Raw genomic sequence first — 24,602 nt, forward strand, 5'->3', positions numbered from 1 at the left:
ATTGTTGCTAGAGGTTGTAGGTCAGAGTTCTATTGTCATAATACAGTTGACACTTCAACAATGCTGGGCTTGGGGTCACTGCCCACCCCCCAACACACACAGTGGAATAACTTTTGATTCCCCCCAAATGTAACTACTAATAGCCTACCGTTGACACGAAGCCTTACTGATAATGTAAATAACTGATTAACACATATTTTGTGTTCTGTGTATTATGTACTGTACTCTTACAATAAAGTAAGCTAGAGAAAAGAATGTATTAAAATCATAAGAGAAAATACATCTACAATACTGTACTGTATTTATCAAAAAGAATTCTGCCTATAAGTAGACCTGTGTGGTTAAAACTCCTTTGTTCAAGCGTCCTCTGTATACAGTCTGGCCATTGTCCATTTGTATGTCCGGTCCCTCAGGAGCTACATGCTGAGTATTCGGCTTTCAGAGAGCATGATGTCTATAGTCCATTGTAGAAAGGTATTATAAAACAAACATACTGGAGTCCTCTTTTTCTTTCTTTTGCTATCTATCCTTCCCCCTCCCGCATGAACTTGGACTAGTGGATAAGCCACAAGGCTTACAAAACAATTCTCAGAAGGTACTGTTCTGACGGTTTGGGGCTCTGATCGAGAGAGGGACTCAAAAACTAGAACAAACCTTTAAGGGTGAGTTTCTCTTAAGGTAAAAACAACAACAACAACAACAACAAAAACCCCTGTCATCTAAGCCCAAACTGCAAAGACACACATCCAACTTTCCCCTATAAAAACCCTAAGCCTGTTTCAGTCCGGGGTCGGACATGGGGTTACCTGATGCCCATTAGCTGAATACAGCCTTTAACCTCTACTTCAGTTACTTAAATAATTTTCTTTGGACATTTTATTTATTTATTTATGACATTATTTTTAAAATGATGGGGACTGTATATATGTACAGAAAGAGATTATGCAAATGTGACAAAAGTTAACAGTTGTTACACCCAGGGGGAGGATATTTGGATGTTCTTAGTACAATTCTTCTAGCTTTTGTGTAGTGTAAAAATTTTCCATTAAAAATTTGCACCTGGGTGGCTCAGTCTGTGAAGCCGTCTGCCTTCAGCTCAGGTCATGATCTCAGGGTCCTCGAATCCAGCCCTGCATTCCTGCTTTGGGCTCTCTGCTCAGCAGGGAACCTGCTTCTCCTTCTCCCTCTGCCATTCCCTCTGCTTGTGCTCCTGGCTCTCTCTATCTCTTTGTCAAATAAATAAATAAATAAAATCTTTAAAAACAAACAAAACGACAATAACAAAAACCCATTGGGTGCAAAATAAATAAGCTTTCATTGCCTTCTGCCTCCTGACATGTGTAAAGGGTTGTGGCTGTTGGTCCAAACGTCCCTGCTTAGCCATTGAACCTGATGCTTTTATGAGGTTTTCCTCTACCTCTGTCAGTGGAAGATAGATAATATTTTACCGTATTGTAAGACATTTCTCACCTACTAAAAGAAGATGGCATGCAAGACAAGGTTGATCAGAAGACTGTGGATGCCATTCTCTGCATTTACCATAGGACGAAGAGGTGTTCATCATTCTGTCCTTAGCTGCAGATGGGTAAATATTCTGACCTTGCAGTCTTCCTTGTTTTCAACTGGTTGTCAGGGTAAATATGAAGATTCACAACTGGCCTGCTCCAGGATTCCGGACAGTCAATTGTAGAATTATTTTTTTAGTTTTATTTTACTTTATTTTTTCTTTAAAGATTTTATTTATTTGTCAGAGAGAGAGCATGCGAGCACAAACAGGGGGAGCAGCAGGCAGAGGGAGTAAAAGTCTCCCCGCTGAGCAAGAAGCCCGATACAGAACTTGATCCCAGGACCCTAGGACCATGATCTGAGCCAAAGGCAGACACTTAACCGACTGAGCCACCCAGGCATCCCCAGTTGTAGAGTTTAAAAGGAGACTCTGATCTCTCTATTTGAATTGGCAGCTCCTCTCCCCCAACATTTCTAACTCCCATTACTGCCCCCTCTACCCCCGTTAGCAGTTATCAACTTTTTTAATTTGACACAGAGAGAGAGAGATCACAAGTAGGCAGAGAGGCGAGCAGAGGGAGAGGGAGAAGCAGGCTCCCCGCTGAGCAGAGAGCCCGATGCGGAGCTCGATCCCAGGACCCTGGGATCATGACCAGAGCTGAAGGCAGACGCTTAACCTGCTGAGCCAACCAGGCACCCCAGCAGTTATCAACTTTTGACAAACAGTGTTTATTGCCCTCTTCCCCACTAGGATGTTGGGCTCATGAAGCTAGGAGTTTGGGGTCTGTCTTTTTTACCCACTATCAAGTACCAAGAGCAGTGACTGGTCATCAATAAATATTTGATGGATGAACAAATAGGGTCTTAAATACTTACAAGTTCTCCATCTCTATAGCATTTCCTGCATTACTGCTACCGAATCAATTTTATAATTAGTTGTGTCACCCAGAGAGGCCTACAAGTCTTTTGGAGGAAATAATTTATCTCTTAAGACAATGACCCTGGTTGAGTGTGATGTACTGCTCTCTACACGTGTGGTAAAGCTACCAAAAATAAAGCAATCACTCCACATATAGGAGAAGCAGAAATCACTTTAGTATCAGCATGAACAAGTAAATGAGTGAACAGTAAATACATAAGATCATTCTGATAAAACAAAAGGCTATGAAGAAAACTAAGGCATAGTGAGGAGCTAGAGAGTAGTGGGGGTAGGTCAGGGAAGGAAGACATCTAAAGAAAAGACATTGGAGCAGGCGTGATGGAGTGAGCCCTAAGGCCAGAGCAGGGGCTTCAGTAAGTGTCAAGGTCAAGGGGCTTCTGCCTCTCTGCTCATCCCACCATTGGATGGCATTTCTGGGCTGGGCCCAACCATCTTCTTGCCCTATTCAAGGAAGGGACGGCCATTTTCTCCCTGCACTCAGTCACTTAGACACAAGGAAGCAGCCAGGATTTCCAACCCCGACCAGACATAAGGGGTATCTAGACACAATGTTGTACACCTAAACTTTATTGTTTTCAGGAAAACAGGACTCAGTTCCCTTTGAAGTTCACATGTAGCCCCATTTTGCCTTAAGGTCACCAAAACACGGCTTCATTTCTAGTTCATCTGATCTTCATCATTCCTCAGGATCATATAACTCTATCTTTTCCTTTGTTTAGTGGTTCCTTGGTTCCTCTGGTGTGTGGTCTCCCTCATTGACTGATGGATCTGTCAGACTACAAATTAGTCCCAGATGGTCTCAGGCTGAGTGCAGCACCCTCACATTCCAGACTGCAAAACTGAGCCCCAGAGGGGATGTGACTGGACAGAGAGCATCTAGTAAGTCCATACCTGAGCCTGTGTCAGGTCGCCTCAAAGTACCTTCCTCACCTGTGAATTCAGAAAAGCCTTCAGTGGGGTACAGAAACTTCTACCTGGAGGAGATATTTGAACTTGGTTTTGAAGGAAAAGTAGGCATTCCAGGTAAAGACCAACAGGACGTCTTCCTTTTCTACCCCCGTGACATGTTCTAGAAGGGTATGGGTATCTCCAGAATTTCTATATTAGAATTAATATTAGTGACGGCAAACCAGTTGAAGGGTAGAATCAGTCTTGTCTTAAAACCACATTTTTCAAAGGGCACTATCACAATGCAGATTTTATTCTATGTGGAAATGAAAACAATAGTTTCCTAAAGATGTTTTTATTGACATATTGCTTCAGATTAAGGAAAAGTCAAAAAGTATTATTGGTACATATTTTATTTCATCTGGGGCTGCTGGAGTGGGAGATGATGTAGACTATGGGAGCGTCAGACCCCGCAGCCAACCCCTACAAGCACAACACAGGGGAATCTGACACTGACTTCCCTTTTTCCCTCTGTGCTATATCCACCCCCAATTTCTTCCCCTTCTTTGCTCGTGGTATGTTCCAGTAGAGGACTGTAAACCAGTCTGACTTCTCCCCTCCGTTCACATCGTGTGGTATCTGCCGAGAGAGAATAGCCACTGGCACCTCTGCGTCTTTCCAGAGGCCCTACAGCTTCTCTGAACATTATTACACAGATCCAGAGTGCAGATCCAAAGACCCCCTCCTCCAGGAAGACCGCCCAAAAAGAACGTCGCCTTCCATGCTTGCCGCCACTGAGACAGCTCCGCTGCTCTGCTCTGTGAGTTTAGAGGCTTCCTTACCCTCGGTACGGAATGGTCACTCCCCCAACATGGCGCACCCCACCGGATGCGCGGCCCGGGCGCGGCCATGTTCCCCGCCTGACAACGCCGCCGAGGGGCGCTGAACGCGCCAAAGCATCAATTCCGTAACATCTCCATGTTGACTCTGGGCTGACAGCGGCTTCGAATGTGGTTTTGCGCGTGTGCAGGACCACGCCCCCTTCGTTCGTCGCCCCAAACCCGGAGAAGGGGCGGTGCTAGGGGTGGTGACCGGAAGCGGCTCCGGTTCTCAGCAGTGGTTTAATAGTTGTCAGGAGGATCTCAGTGCTCTGTGTCGGAGGGATGTGGAGGTGATGGGGCCCCGGGGAGCGTGAGTGTTGGGGAATTCTGTGTGGTCAGTGGTGGAATCGGTTGTCTAACCGTAGCTGGATGATTTGATCATTATTTTGCAGGCTTTCTTCTCTCAACGTTAAGGTCCTGAAGTTCACTCTAAGACCCCAAGGTTCGGTGCATTACATTCTAAGTATTCCCTAAGAGTTGATTTTTCTTCTGCCCGCGAGTTATTTAGAAGTGCGTTTTTAGTTTCCAAAAGTTTATTTTTTAATAGATTTCTAGCCTTAGTTTTCTGTGGTCAGAAAAATGTCTACGTGCAGCTCATTCCTTGAAACAGGAGGAGACTCGTGGCCTAGGCCGTGGTGAATTTTTTATAAATGTTCCATATTTTAATCAAAAATTATATTTAGTTGTTTGGTTGTCACCTCTGTCATACAAAATTTACACTCTTTGTTGTCCTTTTCTCCTGTTCCGAGAGGAGAGAAATTCTCCAGTGTGTTGGTGATTGGTCCGTTTCTCCTTCCTGCTGCTGTTCATGATGCATTTTGAGTTCAGTGTTGTATAAAGTGTGAGACTTAGATCGAAGCTCATCTGTTTGGACGTCCAATTACTCAGGCACCATCTGTTGAAGACTATGCCTCCTTCCTTGACTTATTTTGCACCTTTGTGAAAAATAAATCGCACATACTTGTGTGGGGCTATTTTTAGGTTCTTTATTCTGTTCCATTGATCTGTGTGTCTGTCTGGTTTTGTCATGAATGTGTGTTGAAATTTGTCAATACTGTATGAATTTATGTGGTCTTGTGATTTTTCTTCTTTAGCTTGTAAATATGGGAGAGTGCACTGATTGATTTCTGAATGTTGAACCAGCTTTACATTCCTGGAATAAACCTCACTTGGTTGTAGTGTATAATTCTTTTTATGTGTTGCAAGAATGGATTAGCTACTGCTTTTTTTTTTTTTTTTTTAAGGATTTTCTGCCACTCGGTTTATGAAAGATATTGGTCTGCAGTTTTAGGTTTTTGTCTGGTGTTAGTGTTAGGGTAGTACTGGCCTCATAGAATGAGGTAGGAATTATTTTCTGGAAGAGATTATGTAGAATTATGCTAATTTTTCCCTTAACCGTTTGGTAAAATCCTCCAGCGAAACCCTCTGGGCCTGGACATTTCCTTTTGGAAGCTTTTTGATGATGGCTTCAACTTCTGTGGTAGTTATATGGCTTCAGGTTGTCTATTTAAATTTTTTCAGAGATATATTTAATAGTGGGTGAGTTGTGGAAGTTAGTGTTTTGTGGAGAATTGGACTATTTCATCCAAGTTGTTCAATTTATGTGCATTTAAGTTATTTGTGGTATTCCCCTACTTTTGTTTAATGGCTGCAGCATCTGTAATTATATCTTATGTTTCAGTTCTGATATTGGTAATTTGTATCTTGTTTCTTTTTCTCTTTATCAGTCTTGCTAGTGGATTACCAGTTGTATCACTTTTTTCAAAGAACCAGCTTTTGGTTTCAGTGATTGTTCTGTACTGTTTTTCTATTTTCAATTTCTTTTTTTTCCGTATTTACATATATATTTTATCTCAACTATTTTTTGTTTGTTTTCAGGTGTACAATAGAGTGATTCAACAATTTGGTAAGTGTTTTCAGTTTCATTGCTTTATGCTGTTATATTTATTGCTTTCTCTCTTCTCCTTGCTTTGGGTTTACTTTGGGACTCCCTACATGAGATGGGAGCTTAAATTATTGGTTTAAGACCTTAATTCTTTTCTCATATAAATATCTTAGTGCTATAAATTTCCCTTTTGACACTGCTTTACCTGCATCCCCCAACTTTTGATATGTTGTATTTTTATTTTCATTCGTGACTTTTTAATTTGCCTTGAGACCACCTGTTTGATCCATGGGTAATATAGAAATGTATTGTTTAGTTTTCAAGTGTTTGGAGACTCTCCTGTTATCTTTCTGTTGTTGATTTCTAGCTTAATGATATTAGAGGATATTGATTGCAATTGATGGAGGTTTGTTTAATGACCCTGGGTGTGGTATGTCTTGGAGAATGTTGCCTGGGTGTTTTAAGAGAATGTGTTTTCTGTTAGTATTTGGCTGGAGTGGGGTGGTATTTAGTTAGGCAACCCTCTTCTTGGTCCTGTGATTAAGGTAAGTAGGCATTTCTCAGAGCTTTTTTGTTTATGGCTGTTGACAGTTCTGAGTTATAAACTTCTCCAGTGTCCTGTTTCTGATATATGGGAGGAAAAGGAAACCTAGGGAACTCACGAGTGTGTTGTTCCTCAGGATCTGAGATCCATAGACTGTTTGCCTTTCCTTTCTACGTTGTCAGAGTCTTACTATTTGTATTTGTTGTCTTATGTCATTTTTTTCCTGGTCTCTTCTACATTTTTTTTTCTCTTCTGTTTTTTCCTGTATTAACTTTGTTAATTTACAACTTGCTAGGGAAGCACCTGTTTCACATCAGGATTAAAATATGTTGCTATATAGTTATGCATAATATCCTACAATAACTACTTTGAAACACTGCCATGGGAAAGATTTTCTACATATTTGGAAAAAATATATATATATACATATATATATTTCTGTATATGCATATATATATGTGTGTGTGTATATATATATTTTTTTTTGAACTCTTCTCCTTGGGGTGCCTGGGTGACTCAGTTGGTTGGGCATCTGCCTTGGCTCAGGTCATGGTCTTGGGGTCCTGGGATCAAGCCCTGTATGGAGCTTCCTGCTCAGCAGGGAGTCTGTGTCCTCTCTCCCTCTGCCCCTCCCCGCACTTGTGTGTGCATGAACGCGCACACGCTCTCTCTCTCTCTCACATAGTCTCTCTCTCAAATAAATAAATAAAATCTTAAAAAAAAAACCCAACAACTCATCTCCTTTTTCTGGTTTGCTAGGGGGTTATCTATGACATTGGTCATTTCAAAGGACCAGCTCTTTATTTTCTTTAAACCCCGTAGTATATTTATTTGAATTATTTAATTTTTTTATTTTAAATTTTGTTTTTATATTTAATTTATTTTTAATTAATTTATTTTTATTAATGACTAGTTTATTTGGGGGAGCTTTACCTAGTTTTGTTTTTTCTAATGTTTTAGGCTGAATACATAGCTCCTTTTTTTTTTTTTTTTAAGATGTGAAGACAGGGGCTGTTTTCATGTGACGAATTAACAGCTTTCTTTTTTTTTAAGATTTTATTTATTTATTTGACAGATAGAGATCACAAGTAGGCAGAGAGGCAGGCAGAGAGAGAGAGGGAGAAGCCGGCTTCCCGCTGAGCAGAGAGCCTGATGGCGGGGCTTGATCCCAGGACCCCGAGATCACGACCTGTGCTGAAGGCAGAGCTTTAACCCATTGAGCCACCCAGGTGCCCCTGTTATATTTATTTTTAATTATAATCAAGTCACTTAAAGCTGTAAATTTCACTCTGTATGACTTCAGTGTGTTCCATGATTTCTCATAAGACTCGTATAGCTTCTGTATTGACTTCCCACTTTGACCCTTGGGTTATTTAGGCAAGTCTTCCTTTTTTTTTTTAAACAGACTTATTTAGATATACAAAATAGATTTAGATCTATTCCAGTACCATAAAATTCATCTATTTAGAGCATACGGTTCAGAGGTTATTGTTACATTCACAGAGTTGTACAGTCATCACCACAGTCTGATTTTAGAATATTTTCAGTACCTTTGAAAAGAAACCTTTACACATTAGCCGACACTGACCATTCATGCCACCCCACACCCCAAGACTAGGCAACTACTAACCAATTTTCTTTGTCTATGTGTTTGCTTATTCTGAAATTTCACATCAATGAAATCATAAAATATGGGGTCTTTCGCAACTGGCTTCTTTCCCATAAGATATTGACTTCAAGGTTTATTCATGCTCTAGCACCACGTATCAGTACTTCTTTTTTTTTTAAGATATTTATTTATTTATTCTGACAGAGAGAGATCACAAGTAGGCAGAGAGGCAGGCAGAGAGAGAGAGAGAGAGGAAGGAAGCAGGCTCCCTGCTGAGCAGAGAGCCAGATATGGGGCTTGATCCCAGGACCCTGGGATCATGACCTGAGCCGAAGGCAGAGGCTTTAACCCGCTGAGCCACCCAGGCGCCCCAGTACTTCTTTTTAATTGCCAAATAATATTCCATTGTATGGCTATACTAAATTTTGTTCATTCATTTTCATTTGATGGCCATTGAGGTGGTTTCCACTTTTTGGCTACTATGAATAATACTGCTGTGAATAGTTGTATATATAAGCTTTGGAGCGGACATGTGTTTCCATTTCTCCTGGCGAGGGACCTAGGAGTGGAGTTGCCAGATCATATAGTGACTCTATGGGTAACATTTTGAGGAACTGCCAAACTTTCAGAGTGGCGCTATACCATTTTCTATTTCTACCAGCAACATATGATAGCTCCAGTTTATTCCCATCACACCAATACCTGCTACTGTCTTTTTTTAGCCCTGATTTTAGCCATCCTCATGGATGTGAAGCGGTCTGCTAATGAATGGAATATTTTGGTTTTGCTTTGCATTTCCCTAATGACTAATGATACTGAACGTCTTAGGTTATGATCAGACCATGTAGCCTACCAATTCCCAACATTAAAACATCTACCAGATTTTCTTTTCTTTTTTAAGATTTATTTATTAGAGAGAAAGTGAGTGAGTGAGTGAGGGGAAGGTGGGAGGGAGAGACTCTTTTAAGCAGACTCCCTGCTGAGCCCAGAACCCTACATGGGACTGGATCCCAAGACCCATGACATCATGACTTGAGCTGGAACCCAGAGTCAGTTGCTTGACTTAACCAACTGAGCCACCCAGGTGCCCCTACTAAATTTTCTTCGTGGCCAAGTTATTTAATGGAATTGTATACAAGTTCCATGGGCGTCAGGAAAGAAAGCATAGTCTTTCTCTGATATAACATCATGGTTATGGGTTTAAAATTCAACTTGTTCATGCCTTTTATTTTATTCTTTATTTACTTTCTTGTTTCCTCTTTATCCCATTTCTTACTTCTGCTTTTCTTTTCTTTTTTTTTTTAAAGATTTTATTTTATTTATTTATTTGACAGCGAGAGAGAGAGAGATCACAAGTAGGCAGAGAGGCAGGCAGAGAGAGAGAGGGAAGCAGGCTCCCTGCCGAGCAGAGAGCAGAGAGCCCGATGTGGGACTCGATCCCAGGACCCTGAGATCATGACCTGAGCCGAAGGCAGCGGTTTAACCCACTGAGCCACCCAGGCGCCCCACTTCTGCTTTTCTTAAGTTCCTCTTCATCTTATAAAGGATACTTTCCCTTTCCCAGCAAGAATGACTAAACCTGTAGTGCTTTTATTGGTTGATCAGAATAAAATTGTTCCTCACCATAGACACAGAGACATCCTCTCCTCCCTAGATCCTGTGAGAGGAGAAACACATTTACCTCTGACTATTCTGAGGTAGTTAAGACATTGGAGTCCTAGGCTATTAGCATTTTCCTTATGGCTTATCTCTTCTGTTTTAAGAAAATCTACTTTTTGTGTGTGTTCCAAATCACAGTCAGGTTCTTAACATCTGTTAAACAGAACCACGTTTATTTAAGCCTACCACACAAAAAGTACTGTGCGTTAGTGTTGAGAAGGTGAATTTTGAAGCCAGGTAGACTGGCTTGGACTTAATATTGCTAAGCCTCTGTCTCTGTGTGCATAAAATGAAATAATAGTAATTGTGGCAACACACGGGTGAGAGGATCATTGTGCAAATTAAGTGAGGTACCCCCTTCCGCATATTACCTGATCCCTTAAAATAATGACAGTACTTGCTAATGTGAATTACATGTTCCCTGGGCCAGCCTGCTGCCAGGTGCCTTATAAACGTCATCCATTTGATGGATCCTTATACACGTCATCCATCCATTTTGATGGATGACTAGAATAGGTCATGCCTTTTATTTGACTGGACTGTGTCTACCCCACAGTATGCAAGGCCAGGGACTGTACTTTGGTACCCCCGGAAGCATTTGTGGGATGAGTGCTGAATGACTGACCATGTGGACACTGTCTTTCCAGGTTTCTTGGAGTCTTCGTGGAGCCTGTGGGCCAGACCCTGTAGTGGAGGCTGCAGGAGCTGCTTGCTGGCCCCGACAGCTCTCACTGAGTCCACGGACCCCACTTGGCTTCAGGCTTGTGGGAGGAGCATCAGCAAGAGAGCTGGAGGGCTGAGGTCCAGTGGGAACATGCCAGCCAACCGGAGCTCTCCTGGGCCATCCCTGGCTCTGGGCATGGGGACCTGTGACGACTCCTGTGAGGTGAGGAGGAAGAGGGGCCCAGGGCCAGGAATTCATCCAGAATGAAAGATAGTGTCTCATGATTTTGATTTGTATGACTTTTTCCTTAAGCAAGTAGCATAATCAGGAATTTTTATGGGTCATTCATGTCCCTTATGTGAAGTTCCTTTTCTTTGTCCATCACTGCTTTATTTATCTTAGCTTATGGATTTTTCTATGGAAGGATAATTAACATAGCATGTTATATTACTTGTAGAGGGCAACATATTTTTTTAGAGGGGAGATGCAGAGAGGGGCGGGGGAGAGAGAGAATCTTAAGCAGATTCCCTGCCCTGTGAAGAGCCCGACACAGGGCTCAATCTTAAAACCCTGAGGTCACGACCGGAGCCGAAATCAAGAGTCAGATGCTTAACCGACTGAGCCACCCAGGCGCGCCTCAGATGTATAACATATTGATTGGAAAGTCGTATACATTGCTAAATACCACAGTAAGTGTAATCACCACCTGTCAACATACAAATGTTACTACGGTTATTATCGATTCTATTCCCTGTGCTATACCTTTCATTCCTATGACTTACTTACTTTATACCTGGAAGTTCGTACTCTTAATTCCCCTTATCTATTTTGCCATTAACCCATCGAGCTCTCTTCTGGCAACCATCAGTTTGTTCTCTGTATTTAAGAATCTGTTTGTTTCTGGTTTTTTGATTTGTTTTATTTTTCAGATTCCACATATACGTGGAATCATATGATATTTGACTTTCTCTATCTGACTTATTTCGCTTAACATAATACTCACTAGTGCCATCCACACCATCATACATGGCAAGGTTTCATTCTTTTTTATGGCTCAATATATATATATATATCACTTCTTATTTATCCATTCATTAGTCAATGGACGTCTTGGACTCTTGCCATAGTTTGAGTATTGTTGATAGTGCTGCGATAAACATTGGGGTGCATGTGTCCCTTTGAATCAGTATTTTTGTATCTTTGGGGTAAATACCCAGTAGTGCAATTGCTGGGTCATAGGGTAGCTCCATTTCTTAACTCTCTGAGGAACCTCCATACATACTGTTTCGCAGAGTGGCCGCACCCGTTTACATTCCCACCAGCAGTGTAGGAGGGTTCCCGTTTCTCCGCATCCTTGCCAGCATCTGTCGTTATCCTGTCTTGTTAATCTTAGCCATTCTGACAGGGGTGAGGTGATATCTCACTATGGTTTTGATTTGTATTTTGCTGATGATGAGTGATGCTGAGCACCTTTTCATGTGCTGTTGGCCATCTGGATGTCTTCCTTAGAGAAATGTCTGTTCATATTTCTGCCCATTTCTCAACTCAATATTTGTTTTATGGGTGTTCAGTTGGATACGTTATTTATAGATTTTGGATACTAGCCCTTCATCTGATATGTCATTTGCAAATATCTTCTCCCATCCTGTAGGTTGTCTTTTAGTTTTGTTGATTTTTTTTTTTTTTGCTGTGAAAAGCTTTTTGTCTTGATGAAGTCCCAGTAGTTCATTTTTGCTTTTGTTTCCCTTTCCTCCAGAGACCTACGTAGTAAGAAGTTGCTGTGACCAAGGTCAGAGACATTGCTCCCTGTGTTCTCCTGTAGGATTTTGATGGTTTTCTGTCTCACATTTAAGTCTTTCATCCATTTTGAATTTATTTTTATGGATGGTATAAGAAAGGGGTCCAGTTTCATTCTTTTGCATGTTGCTGTCCAGTTTTCCCAGCACCATTTGTTGAAAAGACTTTTTCCCATTGGATATTCTTTACTGCTTTGTCAAAGATTAGTTGACCATGGGGTGCCTGGGTGGCTCAGTGGGTTAAGCCTCTCTGCCTTTGGCTCAGGGATCATGATCTCAGGGTCCTGGGATCGAGCCCCGCACTGGGCTCTCTGCTCAGCAGGGAGTCTGCTTCCACTTCTCTCTCTCTGCCTGCCTTTCTGCCTACTTGTGATCTCTCTGTCAAATAAATAAAATCTTTTAAAAAAAGATTAGTTGACCATATAGTTGTGGGTCCATTTCTGGGTTCTCTATTCTGTTCCATTGATTTCTGTGTTTGTTTTTGTGCCAGTCCCATACTGTCTTGATGACTATAGCTTTTTAATAGAGCTTAAAGTCTGGAATTGTGATGCCTCCAGCCTTGCTTTTCTTTTTCAAGATTTCTTTGGCTATTCAGAGTCTGTTGTGGCTCCATACAAATTTTACGATTGTTTGTTCTAGTTCTGTGAAAACTGCTGGTGGTATTTGATAGGGACTGCATTAAATGTGTAGATTGCTCTGGGAAGTAAAGACATTTTACTAATGTTTGTTCTTCCAATCCATGAGCATGGAATGCATTTCCATTTCTTTGTGTCCTCTTCAGTTTCCTTCAGGAGTGTTCTATAGTTTCTTTGGTTAGGTTTATTCCTAGGTATCTTACCGTTCTTTGTGCTATTGCAAATGGGATTGATTTCTCGATTTCTCTTTCTGCTGCTTTGTTATTGGTGTATAGAAATGCAACAGATTTCTGTGTATTGGTTTTGTATCCTGTGACTTTACTGAATTTGTCAGTTCTAGCAGTTTTTTGGTGAAGTCTTTTGGGTTTTCTACATACAGTATCATGTTGTCTGCAAAGAGTGAAAGTTTGATTTCTTCCTTGCCGATTTGGATGCTTGTATTTCTTTTTGTTGTCTGACTGCTGAAACTAGAATTTCCAGTACTGTATTAAATAACATGAGAGTGGGTGTCCTTGTCTTGTTTCTGACATTAGGGGTCAAGCTCTGTTTTTCACCACTGAAGATGACATCAGCTCTGGGTCTTTTGTATATGCCCTTTATGATGTTGAGGTATGTTCCTTCTACCCTACTTTCTTGAGTAAAATTATTAAGATAGGGTGCTGCATTTTGTCAAATGATTTTTCTGCATCTGTTGACAGGATCCTGTGGTTCTTATCCTTTCTTTTATTAATGCGGTGTATCATGTTGATTGCTTTGGGGTTGTTGACCCACCTTGCAGCCCAGGAATAAATCCCACTTGATCATGGTGAATGACTCCTTTAAAGTACTGTTGGATTTGATTTGCTAGTATGTTGTTGAGAATTTTGCATCCATGTTCATCAGGGATACTGGCATGTAATTCTCCTTTTTAGTGAGGTCTTTGGTTTTGGAATCAAGGTAATACTGGCCTTGTAGAATAAGTTTGGAAGTTCTCCTTCCATTTTTATTTTTTGGAATAGTTTTTAAAGACTAGATATTAACTCTTCTTTAAATGCCTGGTAGACGTCACCTGGGAAGCCATCTGGCCCTGATTTTGTTTATTGGGAGATTTTTGATTCCTGATTCAATTTGTTTGCTGGTTATCGGTCTGTTCAAATTTTCTCTTTCTGTTTCGGTTTTGGTAGTTTGTAAGTTTCTAGGAATCTATCCATTACTTCCAGATTGCCCAATTTGTTGGCATATAATTTTTCATAATATTCTCTTATAATTGTTTATATTTCTGTGGTATTTGTTAGGATCTCTCCTCTCTCGTTTGTGATTTTATTTTTTGAGTCTGTTCTCTTCTTTTTGATAAGCCTGGCTAGGGATTTATCAATTTTGTTAATTCTTTGAAAGAACCAACTCCTAGTTTCATTGATCTATTCTACTTTTTTTTGTTTCTGTGTCATTTATTTCTGTTCTAATCATTATTACTTCCCTTCTTCGGCTGGCTTTAGACTCATTTGCTCTTCTTTTTCTAGCTCCTTTAGGTGTAAGGTTAGGTTGTGTATTTGAGATTTTCTTGCTTCTGGAGGTAGTTCTGTATTGCTGTATAATTCTCTCTTAGGACTGCCTTTGCTGTATCCCAAAGGTTCTGGACTATCCTGTTTTCATTTTCATTTGCTTCCATGTATTTTTTAAATTTCTTCTTTAATTTCTTGGTTAATCCATTCATTCTTTAATAGGACATTCTTTAACCTCCATGTATTTGTGATCTTTCCAAATATTTACTTGTGGTTAACTTCAAGTTTTACAATGTTGTGGTCTGAAAATATGCGTGGTACGATCTCAGTCTCTTTGTACTGGTTGAGGCCTGATTTGTGACCCAGGATGTTATCTATTCTGGAGAATGTCCCATTTGTACTCGAAAAGAATGTATATTTGGCTGCCTTAGGAGGAAATGTTTTGAGTATATCTGTTAAGTCCATCTGGTCCAGTGTGTCATTCAAAGCCCTTATTTCCTTATTGATCTTCTGCTTAGATGATCTGTCCATTGCTGTAAGTGAGGTGTTAAAGTCCCCTACCATCATTATATTATTATCAATAAGCTCTTTATATTTGTTATTAATTGATTTATATATTTGGATGCTCCCAAGTTGAGGGCATAAATATTTACAATTGTTAGATCTTCTTGATGGATAGACCCCTTAATTATGATTTAATGCTCTTCTACATCTCTTATTACAGGCTTTGTTTTAAAATCTTGTTTGTCTGATGTTAGTATGGCTACTTCAGCTTTTTTTGATGTCCATAACATGACAAATGGTTCTCCACTCCCTCCCTTTTAATATGGAGGTGTCTTTGGGTCTAAAATGTGTGTCTTGTTTTTTATATTCATTCTGATACCCCATATCTGTTGACTGGGGCATGTAGTCCATTTACATTCAGAGTGATTACTGAAAGATACAAATTTGTTGCCATTGTATTATTTGTTAAGTGGTTGTTTCTGGAGCTTTTCTCTTTTCCTTTCTAGTCTTTGTTGCTTTCAGTCTTTCTTTCCCACGCAGAGAGTCCCCTTTAATATTTCTTGCAGGGCTAGTTTAGTGGTCTCAAACTCCTTTAGTTTTCGTTTGTCTGGGAAACTCTTCATCTCTCCTTCTATTCTGAATGATAGCCTCGCTGGATACAATATTCTTGGCTGCATATTTTTCCCATTCAGCACATTGAATATGTCCTGCCCCTCTCTTCTGGCCTGCCAGGTTTCCATGGCAAAATCTGCTAACCTTACTTGTCTTCCCTTATAAATTAGGGACTTCTTTTCCCTTGCTGCTTTAAGGATTTTTCCCCTTATCTCTGTATTTTGCAAATTTTACTACAATGTGTCTTGGTGTTGGTCTGCTTTTGTTGATTTTGATGGAGTTTTCTGTGCCTCCTATATTTGGATGTCTGTTTCCTTCCCCAGATTAAGGAAGTTTTCACCTATAATTTCTTCAAATAAACCTCAGCTCCATTTTCCATCTCTTCTTCTTCTGGGACTCCTATAATATGAATGTTATTATGCTTTATGGAGATCCTGAGTTCCCAATTCTATCATTATTTTCCATAATTTTGTCCTCTGTATCATTTATTCATTCCTCTGCTTCTTCCATCCTTGTGGTCATTACATCCAGTCCACTTCACATCTCAGTTATAGCTTTTTTAATTTTGGCCTGATAGTTTTGAGTTAGGTCTTTTATCTCTGCAGCCTGGGTTTCTCTGGTGTCTTTTATGCTCTTCTCAAGCCCAGCTAGTATCCTAATGGTTGTTGCTTTGAATCCTGGGTCAGGCATATTACTTATATCCATTTCAATTAGATCCCTGGCCTGAACTTGTCTTGTTCTTTCTTTTGGGATGAATCCCCTATCCTGGCATTTTGTCTAGGTCTCTGGGCTGTTTTTCTTTCTTTTTTTTTAGGATTTTATTTATTTTTTTAAGACAGAGAGAGAGAGCACAAGCAGTGCAGAGGAGCGGAGGGAGAGGGAGAAGCAGACTTCCTGGTAATATAGACCCTGACATGGGGCTTGATCCCAGGACCCTGAGATCTGATCTGAGCCGAAGGCATACACTTAACTGACTGAGCCCCCCAGGCGCCCCTAGGTCTCTGTTTTCTCCTCTGTGTTAGGAAAGTCTATAATGTTTCTTGCTTCTGAGAGTAATGGCCTAATGAGGAAGTAGTCTTTTTTTTAAGACTTTTTTTTAATTTATTTGACAGACAGAGATCACAAGTAGGCAGAGAGGAAGACAGAGAGAGGGAAGCAGGCTCCCTGCCGAGTAGAGAGCCCAATGTGGGGCTCGATCCCAGGACCCTGAGATCATGACCTGAGTAGAAGGCAGAGGCTTTAACCCACTAAGCCACCCAGGTGCCTCTGAGGAAGTAGTCTTATACTGTCCAGCACCTGATGCTTCAGGAAGTGTCTCTGGTGTATGCTGTGTGCCTTCTGCTGCTGTGTTTTCGCTGCTCTTTCCATCCGGTCAGTCCCCTGCAGAGTATCTTCTTGCCTGCAGTGGGGAGCATTTGGACCTTGGCCAGAGTGTGGCGAGTTTTAACTAGGTGTGCTCTGGTTTGCTTGCTAAAAAGAGACCTGATGCTATTTCCAGTCGAGCTGAAGCTTTGCAGCACTCTGTGGTCAGGAGATGTGGTATATGTGGGGGGTTTGTGCTGGCCTTCTGGGGGAGGAGCCTGCTGCCCTGGGTCTCAGGTACACCAGCCGAAGTAAAGAAACACTTGCTGAGCACAGAGAGGTGGGGCTTGGTGTAGTGGCTCCAGCCCCCACTGTGGGTGCTGTGTTGCTCCCTGACTTCAGTGCATCCTACTGGGCGGGGGAGAAAAATCACAGCAGCCCTCTCCCTCATCCCCGGACAGGGGAGTCTGTGCCTGTTGCTGTCCGGAAAGCCCTCACAGAAGAGCAAACCCTCTCCCCTCGTAGGTCCCATGTGTCCCTCAGATCCCTGCTTTCACCCTGTCCGTGTCCAGGCCACCCGCCTGCCTGGCAGTGCAGGGCACCTGTCTTTTACTTCAGGCAGGCCAGCTGCGTTTCAAAACTCCAAACTTTAGGGACCCAGCATGGTGTGGTCCTTCAGTGGTCCTCTGGGAGTGGGTCTTGAAGCACTGGGGCTGGTGCCAGTTTGTCCCAAAAGGGCAGTCGCACCGAAGCACAGGAGCTTGGAGTTTAGAGTAAAATGCAACAAAATGACAGTGTCCAGGTTAGCTGCCCTCAGCAGGTGTCTCTGCTCCTCCGCTAAGTGGCAGGGGAGCACAATGGTGCCTGCTGGCTCTTTTGGCCCCTGAGAGGCAAGGCCACTTTTCCCGATGTCCTCCAAGAAGGGAAACCGTCTCTCCCAGTGTGTCCCAGGGAATCCTCAGAGCGTGCCGTCGGCCCTGAGGCCTCCATCCTCCTCTGCAGGAAAGTCATGGCACCTGCTGGGTTCATACTAGCCATGGCACGGACCTCTAAAACTCCAGTCTTTGAGCTCTGTCTCTTGTAAGAATTCACAATGATCAGCCCCTCTCATTTTCCCAGTCAGTGCCTCTGGGGAAGTGTTTTCCTTGTGTGATCTCCTGTCCATTCTTTTTTTTTTTTTTTTTAAAGATTCTGTTTTTAAGTAATCTTTTTACCCAACATGGGGCTTGAACCCACAACCCCAAGATCGAGTCACAGTCCCCACCAACTGAGCCAGCCAGGAGTCCCAGGATTTCATTCTGTTTTGTGGCTGAGTAACATTCCAGTGTGAGAGAGAGAGAGAGAGAGAGAGAGTGTGTGTGTGTGTGTGTGTGTGTGTGTGTGTGTGTGTCTTTGTACCACATCTTCTCTATGCTTTCATCTATTGATGGATACCTGGGTTCCTTCCTTAATCTTAACTATTGTGAGTAATGTTTCAGTAAACATAGGGGTACACATACCTTTTCAAATATGTATTTTCATTTTCCTTGGGTAAGTACCCTACCCAGTTGTGGCATCAGTGGATCGTGGAGTAATTCTATTTTTAATGTTTGGAGTAACCTCCCCACTGTCTACCGAGGTGATTGTACCTAATTCCATTCCCACCTGCAGTGCACGAGGCTTCACTCTTCTCCACATCCTCACCCATACCTGTTATTTCTTCCCTGTTTGATTCTAGGCATTTGGCTGTTGTGAGGTGACATTTCTTGTGGTTTTGATTGGCACTTGCCTGATAATTAGTGATGTTGAGCATCTTTTCATGAGCCAGTTGGCCATCTGTATGTCTTTTTTGGAAAAGTATCTATTCAGGTCCTCTGCCTGGTTTTTAATCAGATGATTTTAGGGTTCTTTGTATATTCTGGATATTAACCCCTTATTGGACATATATTTGCACATATCCTTTCCTTTTCACTAGTTTGCTTTCTTTTTTTTATTTTTAAAAAAGATTTTATTTATTTATTTGACACACAGAGAGAGATCACAAGTAGGCAGAGAGGCAGGCAGAGAGAGAGGAGGAAGCAGGCTCCCCGCTGAGCAGAGATCCCGATGTGGGGCTCGATCCCAGGACCCTGAGATCATGACCTGAGCCGAAGGCAGCGGCCCAATCCACTGAGCCACCCAGGCGCCCCAAAATTTTCTATTTCTTCCTCCAATCAGTTTTGGGAGATGATATTTCTAGGAATGTATCTGTTTCTTCTAGGCTGTCCAATTTGTTGGCATATTATGTTTCATGATATTCTCTTATGATCCTCTGTATTTCTGTGAGGTCACTTGTCCTGTGTCCTTTTTCATTTCTGATTTTATTTATTTGAGTATTCTTTTTTTTTCTCGATGAGATCAGGGTTTATCAATTTTGTTGATCTGCAGAAGCAGCTCTTAGTTTCATTGCCCTTTTCTGTTTTTTTTTTTTCTTTGTCTCATTTATTTCTGCTCTAATATTTATTATTTCCTTCCTTCTCTAGATTTGGGCTTTGTTTATTCTTCTTTCTCTGGCTCCTTTAGCTGTAAGGTTAGGTTATTTGAGATTGTTCTTGCTTCTTGAGGTAGGCCTGATCTCAGTACACTTCCCTCTTAGAACTGTTTTTGCCGAGTCCCAAAGATTTGGGACCATTGTGTTTTAATTTTCATCTGTCTATATATATTTTTTATTTTCTCTTTGACCTCTTGATTGACCCATTTGTGGTTCACTAGCATGTTGTTAGCCTCCATATGTTTGTATTCTTTCCAGAGTTTTTCTTCTACTTGAGTTCTGGTTTCATAGCTTAAGGATTTTTAGAGGGTTTTTTTTTTTTAATGTTAGGGTTCATGACCCATTGTGGTTCTTGTATGTTTTTGTGAATATTTTTTGCCACTTTGTGATTTGACATTAGTTTTTAGTTTTATTTACAAGTGGTAAAGGGTGGCAAACAGCTTTTGAAATTGTCTTTTAAAAATGGCTTTTTCCTGCTTTGTTTTTTGCCAGATTTTGGCTCCCTGGAGGCAAGTGCTTTTACTCTGTTTAATGGATTTGATATTTAAAAAAAAAATTTTGGCCCTTAATATTTGACTTCCCATTAAGGAAGATGGAGATTTAAGTTTTCCATACACCCCCACTAACATACACATTTGCCTATAAATAGTATTGTTTTGATCAGCTTCCTCATCAGTGTTTATTAAAAGTGACTGTCTATAGTTGAGTCACAGAGTATCTATGCTGTGATTACTATTTCTGCACAATTCTTTCTTTTCCCTGGAATTTTTAAAAAAAGATTTTATTTATTTATTTGACACAGAGAGAAAGAGCACAAGCACGGGGGAGTCGGAGAGGGAGAAGCAGGCTCCCTGTTCAGCAGGGAGCCCTATGTGGGGCTCGATCCCACAACCCTGAGATCATGACCTGAGCCAAAATTGAGTCAGACACTTAACTGACTGAGCCACCCCTGCACCCCACATGCTGTTTTTGTTTTATGGATGTGGCATCTTATCACTATAAGGATATTAATGAGTTTTTTTAGTTTAATATCAACACATGGCTCAAAAATTTAAAAATATACAACTATATAAAATTTAAAAATATAAAAGTACATAGTCTAAATTATCTTTCTCCTCAGCTCAGTTCTCTCTAATACATTTAACCAGGTTAGTTAGTTTTCTCTGTGTGATTAGGGATTTTTTATGCAAATAAAAGCAGCTGAAAACACATTCTTATTTTATCCTTTTTATTTCACAAAACAGTGACCTACTAAATAAATTTTTATCAGTTTTATTAATTTTGGTGAAATATAATATGAACTACAAACAATGCTGCTGTGAACATTTTTATCATGTCCCCTAATATACATGCATACCCCTGTCTCCTAACTATGTACATGGTGGTGGAGTTAATGGGTCATAGATTAAGCCTATCTTTAAAAGATATTTATTGTAAAATACAACATACGTACAGAAAAGTGTGCAAGACATACATGTCTAGCTCAGTGATTTTTTTCACTGTGTAGATCTAGAAAGTATCCAGAGTTAACATTCCAGAGTCCTCCTACTCCCAAAGATAACTGCTATCCTGATAAGTGATAACTACTATCACTTCCATTAAGAAATTATAAGCCACAGGGTGGGAGAAGAGATAGACAAGACTGGACATATACCAAGCATATATAAAGAACAACCAAACAAGAAAAAGCCAACTACCCAGTAGTCAGAGGCTTTATTTGAACAGATACGAAACAAAAGAAGATACCCAAATAGCTAATAAACACCTGAGACAGTGCTCAATCTCATTAGTCATCAGAGAAATGCACAGTTTAAAGCACAGTGTAATACCACTACACTTTCACCAGAATGGCTAAAATTTAGAAGACTGAGGGGCACCTGGTTGGCTCGGTCGGTTAAGCTTCTGCCTTCAACTCAGGCCACGATCTCTGGGTCCAGGAATCGAGCCTCACGTGGGGTTCCGGGCTCAGCCAGGAGTCTGATTGTCCCTCTCCCTCTGCCTTTCCCCCTGGCTCGTGCTCTCTCTCTCAAATAAATAAAGAAAAATCTTAAAATAAGACTGACAATGACAAGCATTGGGAGGCTGTAGAGCCATATCAGCAGCTTGTGCTCATGTCAGCACATACAGCTGTTGATATATTAGCTCATATCTGCACATCTGTACTGCCGGTGGGACTGTAAATTGGCACAACCTCTTTGAAAAACATTTTAGCCTTCTTCATCCAGGCACGTGTAGACCATATGTGGAAACAGTTCTCCTAGGAAAATATGCAACAGAAATCCTTGTCTGATACACCAGGACACATGTATAAATGCTCACTGTAGCATTCCTTGCAACAGCCAGAACCTAGAAATAACTTCGATGTCCATTAATAGCAGACTGGATGAAGAAGTTGAATACAATATCGAGTGAAAGAAGCCAGACACAAAAGAATTTGTACGATTACCATTCGCAGAAAGTTTTAAGACAGGCCAGACGAATCTGTATTGTGCAGGGGTGCATAGTGAGGGGGTAAAACTAGAAAGCAAACAGGGAAGTGTTTACTGTTAGAAGCAGTACAGTGGTTTCCTTGGTTGGTGGGTGTTGGGGGTTGGAGGAGGAAAAGAGACATGAGGAAGGCTTCTGGGCAAGGAGCTGGCCATATTCTGTTCCCACACCAGAGTGAGAATTAGCTAGGTATTTGCCTAGAATAATTAGTAAGCCAAGTCTTTGTTTCCTGTATCTTTACATGAATACTGTTTTTCATAATAAAAATCTCTTGAAAAGGAAAAATATATGTACCTAATTGTTTTACTAAGTTTTAAATTTTAATTACAGTATTAACATACAGTGTTATGTAAGTTTCAAGTATGCAATATAATGATTTAATAATTCTATACATTATATAATGCTCATAATGCTCATCACGGTAATTTATATAATTATATGATTTATATAATTATATAATGCTCATCATGGTAAGTGTGCTTTTAATCCCCTTCACCTGTTTCACCCATCTGCCACCCATCTCCCCTCTGGTAACCATCAGTTTGTTCTCTATAGTTGAGAGTCTATTTCTTGGTTTGTCTCTCGCCTCTCTTTTTTTTTTTTTTTTTCCCTTTGCTCATTTGTTTCGTTTCTTAAACTCTACATATGAGTGAGGTCATAGTCCCAAGGTATTTTTCTTTCTCTGATTGGCTTATTTCGCTTACTACTGTACTTTCTGGATCTATCCATGTTGTTGCAAATGGCAAGATTTCATTCTTTATGGCAGAATGATATTCCATTACACACACACACACACACACACACACACACACACACACCATCTTTATCCATTCATCTATGAATGGATACTTGGGTTGCTTTCATAATTTGGGTATTGTAAATAGTGAATAAACGTAGGGGTGCATGTATCTCTTTGAATTAGTGTTTTCATATTTGGCGGGTAAATACCCAGTAGTGTGATTACTGGATCATAGGGTAGTTCTATTTTTAACTTTTTGTGGAGCTCCCCTGTACTGTTTTCCACAGGGCTACACAGTTTGCATTCCCACCAACAGTACACCACTGTACCCTCTGATTTTGACCTCTGTCTCCTCCCATATACACTTTCTTACAAAGGCAGCCCCCCCATATCCGTTTTTATACTTCCAACACTTGCTTTTCTTATTTGATAACAAATCTTGGTGATCATTCAGTGTGATGAGTTGACATTTTCTTATTTTTTTAAAGACTTCCTTATTTGAGAGAGAACCTGAGCATGAGCAGGGGGAAGGACAGAACGAAAGAATCTCAAGCAGACTCCCTGCTAATCGTGGAGCCCGAGAGGGGTCTCGATCTCACCACCCTGAGATCATGACCTGAGCTAAAACCAAGAGTTGGACGCTTACCAGCTGAGCCACCCAGGTGCCCCTAATTCCTTATTCTTTTTTTTGATAAAGATTTTATTTATTTATTTGACAGAGATCACAAGTAGGCAGAGAGGCAGGCAGAGAGAAGGGGAAAGCAGGCTTCCCGCTGAGCAGAGAGACCAATGCAGGTCTCGATCCCCGGACCCTGAGATCACGACCCGAGCCGAAGGCAGAGGCTTTAACCCACTGAGCCACCCAGGCGCCCCCCTTATTCTTTTTAAAGGGTGAATTGGAATCTTACTCTAATATATGAACATTTTAAGGTATTTCCAATCTTTTGCTATTACAGTGTGGCAGTAAAAGTTCTTATACAGATTTCACTTAACACAAAAAGGAATATGTTTGAAGAGAAATTTCTACAAATGGAATTCTCAGGACAAATGATACATGCATTTTCATTTTATGATAGATATAGCAAAGTGACTTTCCTTGTGGGTTGTATCAGTTATAAAAGAGTGCCTGTTTATACTGTACCCTTTGGAGCAGTGTCTTTTCATATTCATTTTTTCTTTCTGGCACCTCAGATAGGTTAAAATATGGTATCTCAGTACAGATTTAATTTGCATTTCTTTTAGTGTGGCCGAGGTTAAATATATTTGACTGTGTTTAAAGAACCATTTTTGATGCTCTTCCTGAGCTAATATAAATTTCCTTTGCTCATTTTTCTATCAGGTTGTTGGATTTATATATTAAGGAGAGTAGCTCTTTTGTAGGGGACCCAAATATTTTTCCTCAACTTCTCATTTGTCTTTTACTTTTGTTTTAAATTTAATTTTTTTAGTGTTTTCTCCATGCGATTCACATAATTGTGTTTATGAATCTTTTATGTCCTCCAAGTTTTGTGTCAGAACTAGAAGGGCCTTTCCCAATGCTCAACTATGCTTAAAAAAAACCTCTGTGTGTGTTTAGTACTTTCGTATCTTTAGTTTTAACCTTTACTTTTCTCACTATCTAGATTTTTGGTGGTTGTTGTAAAAGCCTTAGCTAGGAATCCATTTTCATTCTCTTTTTTAAAAGATTTGTTTATTTATTTGAGAGAGAGAGAGAGAGAGAGAGAGAGAGAGAGAGATCACGTGTGTGTGCGTGTGTAGGGGAGGGGCAGAGGGAGGAGAGAATCTCAGGCAGACTCCCAACTCCGGGCTCAATTTCACCACCCATGAAATCATGACCTGAGCTGAAATCATGAGTTGGATACTTAGCCAACTGAGCCACCCAGGCACTCCTCCATTTTCATTTTCTTCAAGATGCCTACTCATCTGTCCCAACACCATTTATTGAATAATCTGTATTTCTC

General features: G+C 40.7%; 1 protein-coding gene across 3 annotated transcripts in view; it reads left to right on the plus strand.

Moving 5' to 3' along the window:
• The first annotated feature begins 4,441 nt into the window (after positions 1 to 4,441).
• Positions 4,442 to 24,602, plus strand: part of ZNF81 (zinc finger protein 81) — a 100,792-nt gene continuing 80,631 nt past the window's right edge. The window contains exons 1-4 of one of the 3 annotated variants that reach the window (XM_045996121.1): positions 4,488 to 4,505; positions 4,608 to 4,657; positions 6,094 to 6,121; positions 10,560 to 10,798. In XM_045996121.1, the coding sequence (XP_045852077.1) occupies positions 10,727 to 10,798 (72 nt within the window). In that variant the 5' untranslated portion in view covers positions 4,488 to 4,505; positions 4,608 to 4,657; positions 6,094 to 6,121; positions 10,560 to 10,726. Of the gene's footprint in view, positions 4,526 to 4,607; positions 4,658 to 6,093; positions 6,122 to 10,559; positions 10,799 to 24,602 lie in introns of all 3 variants that reach the window. The other 2 variants (XM_045996122.1, XM_045996123.1) reach the window with 2 other exon arrangements.

The sequence above is a fragment of the Meles meles genome, chromosome X, assembly GCF_922984935.1.
Source record: "Meles meles chromosome X, mMelMel3.1 paternal haplotype, whole genome shotgun sequence".
Lineage (NCBI taxonomy): Eukaryota > Metazoa > Chordata > Mammalia > Carnivora > Mustelidae > Meles > Meles meles.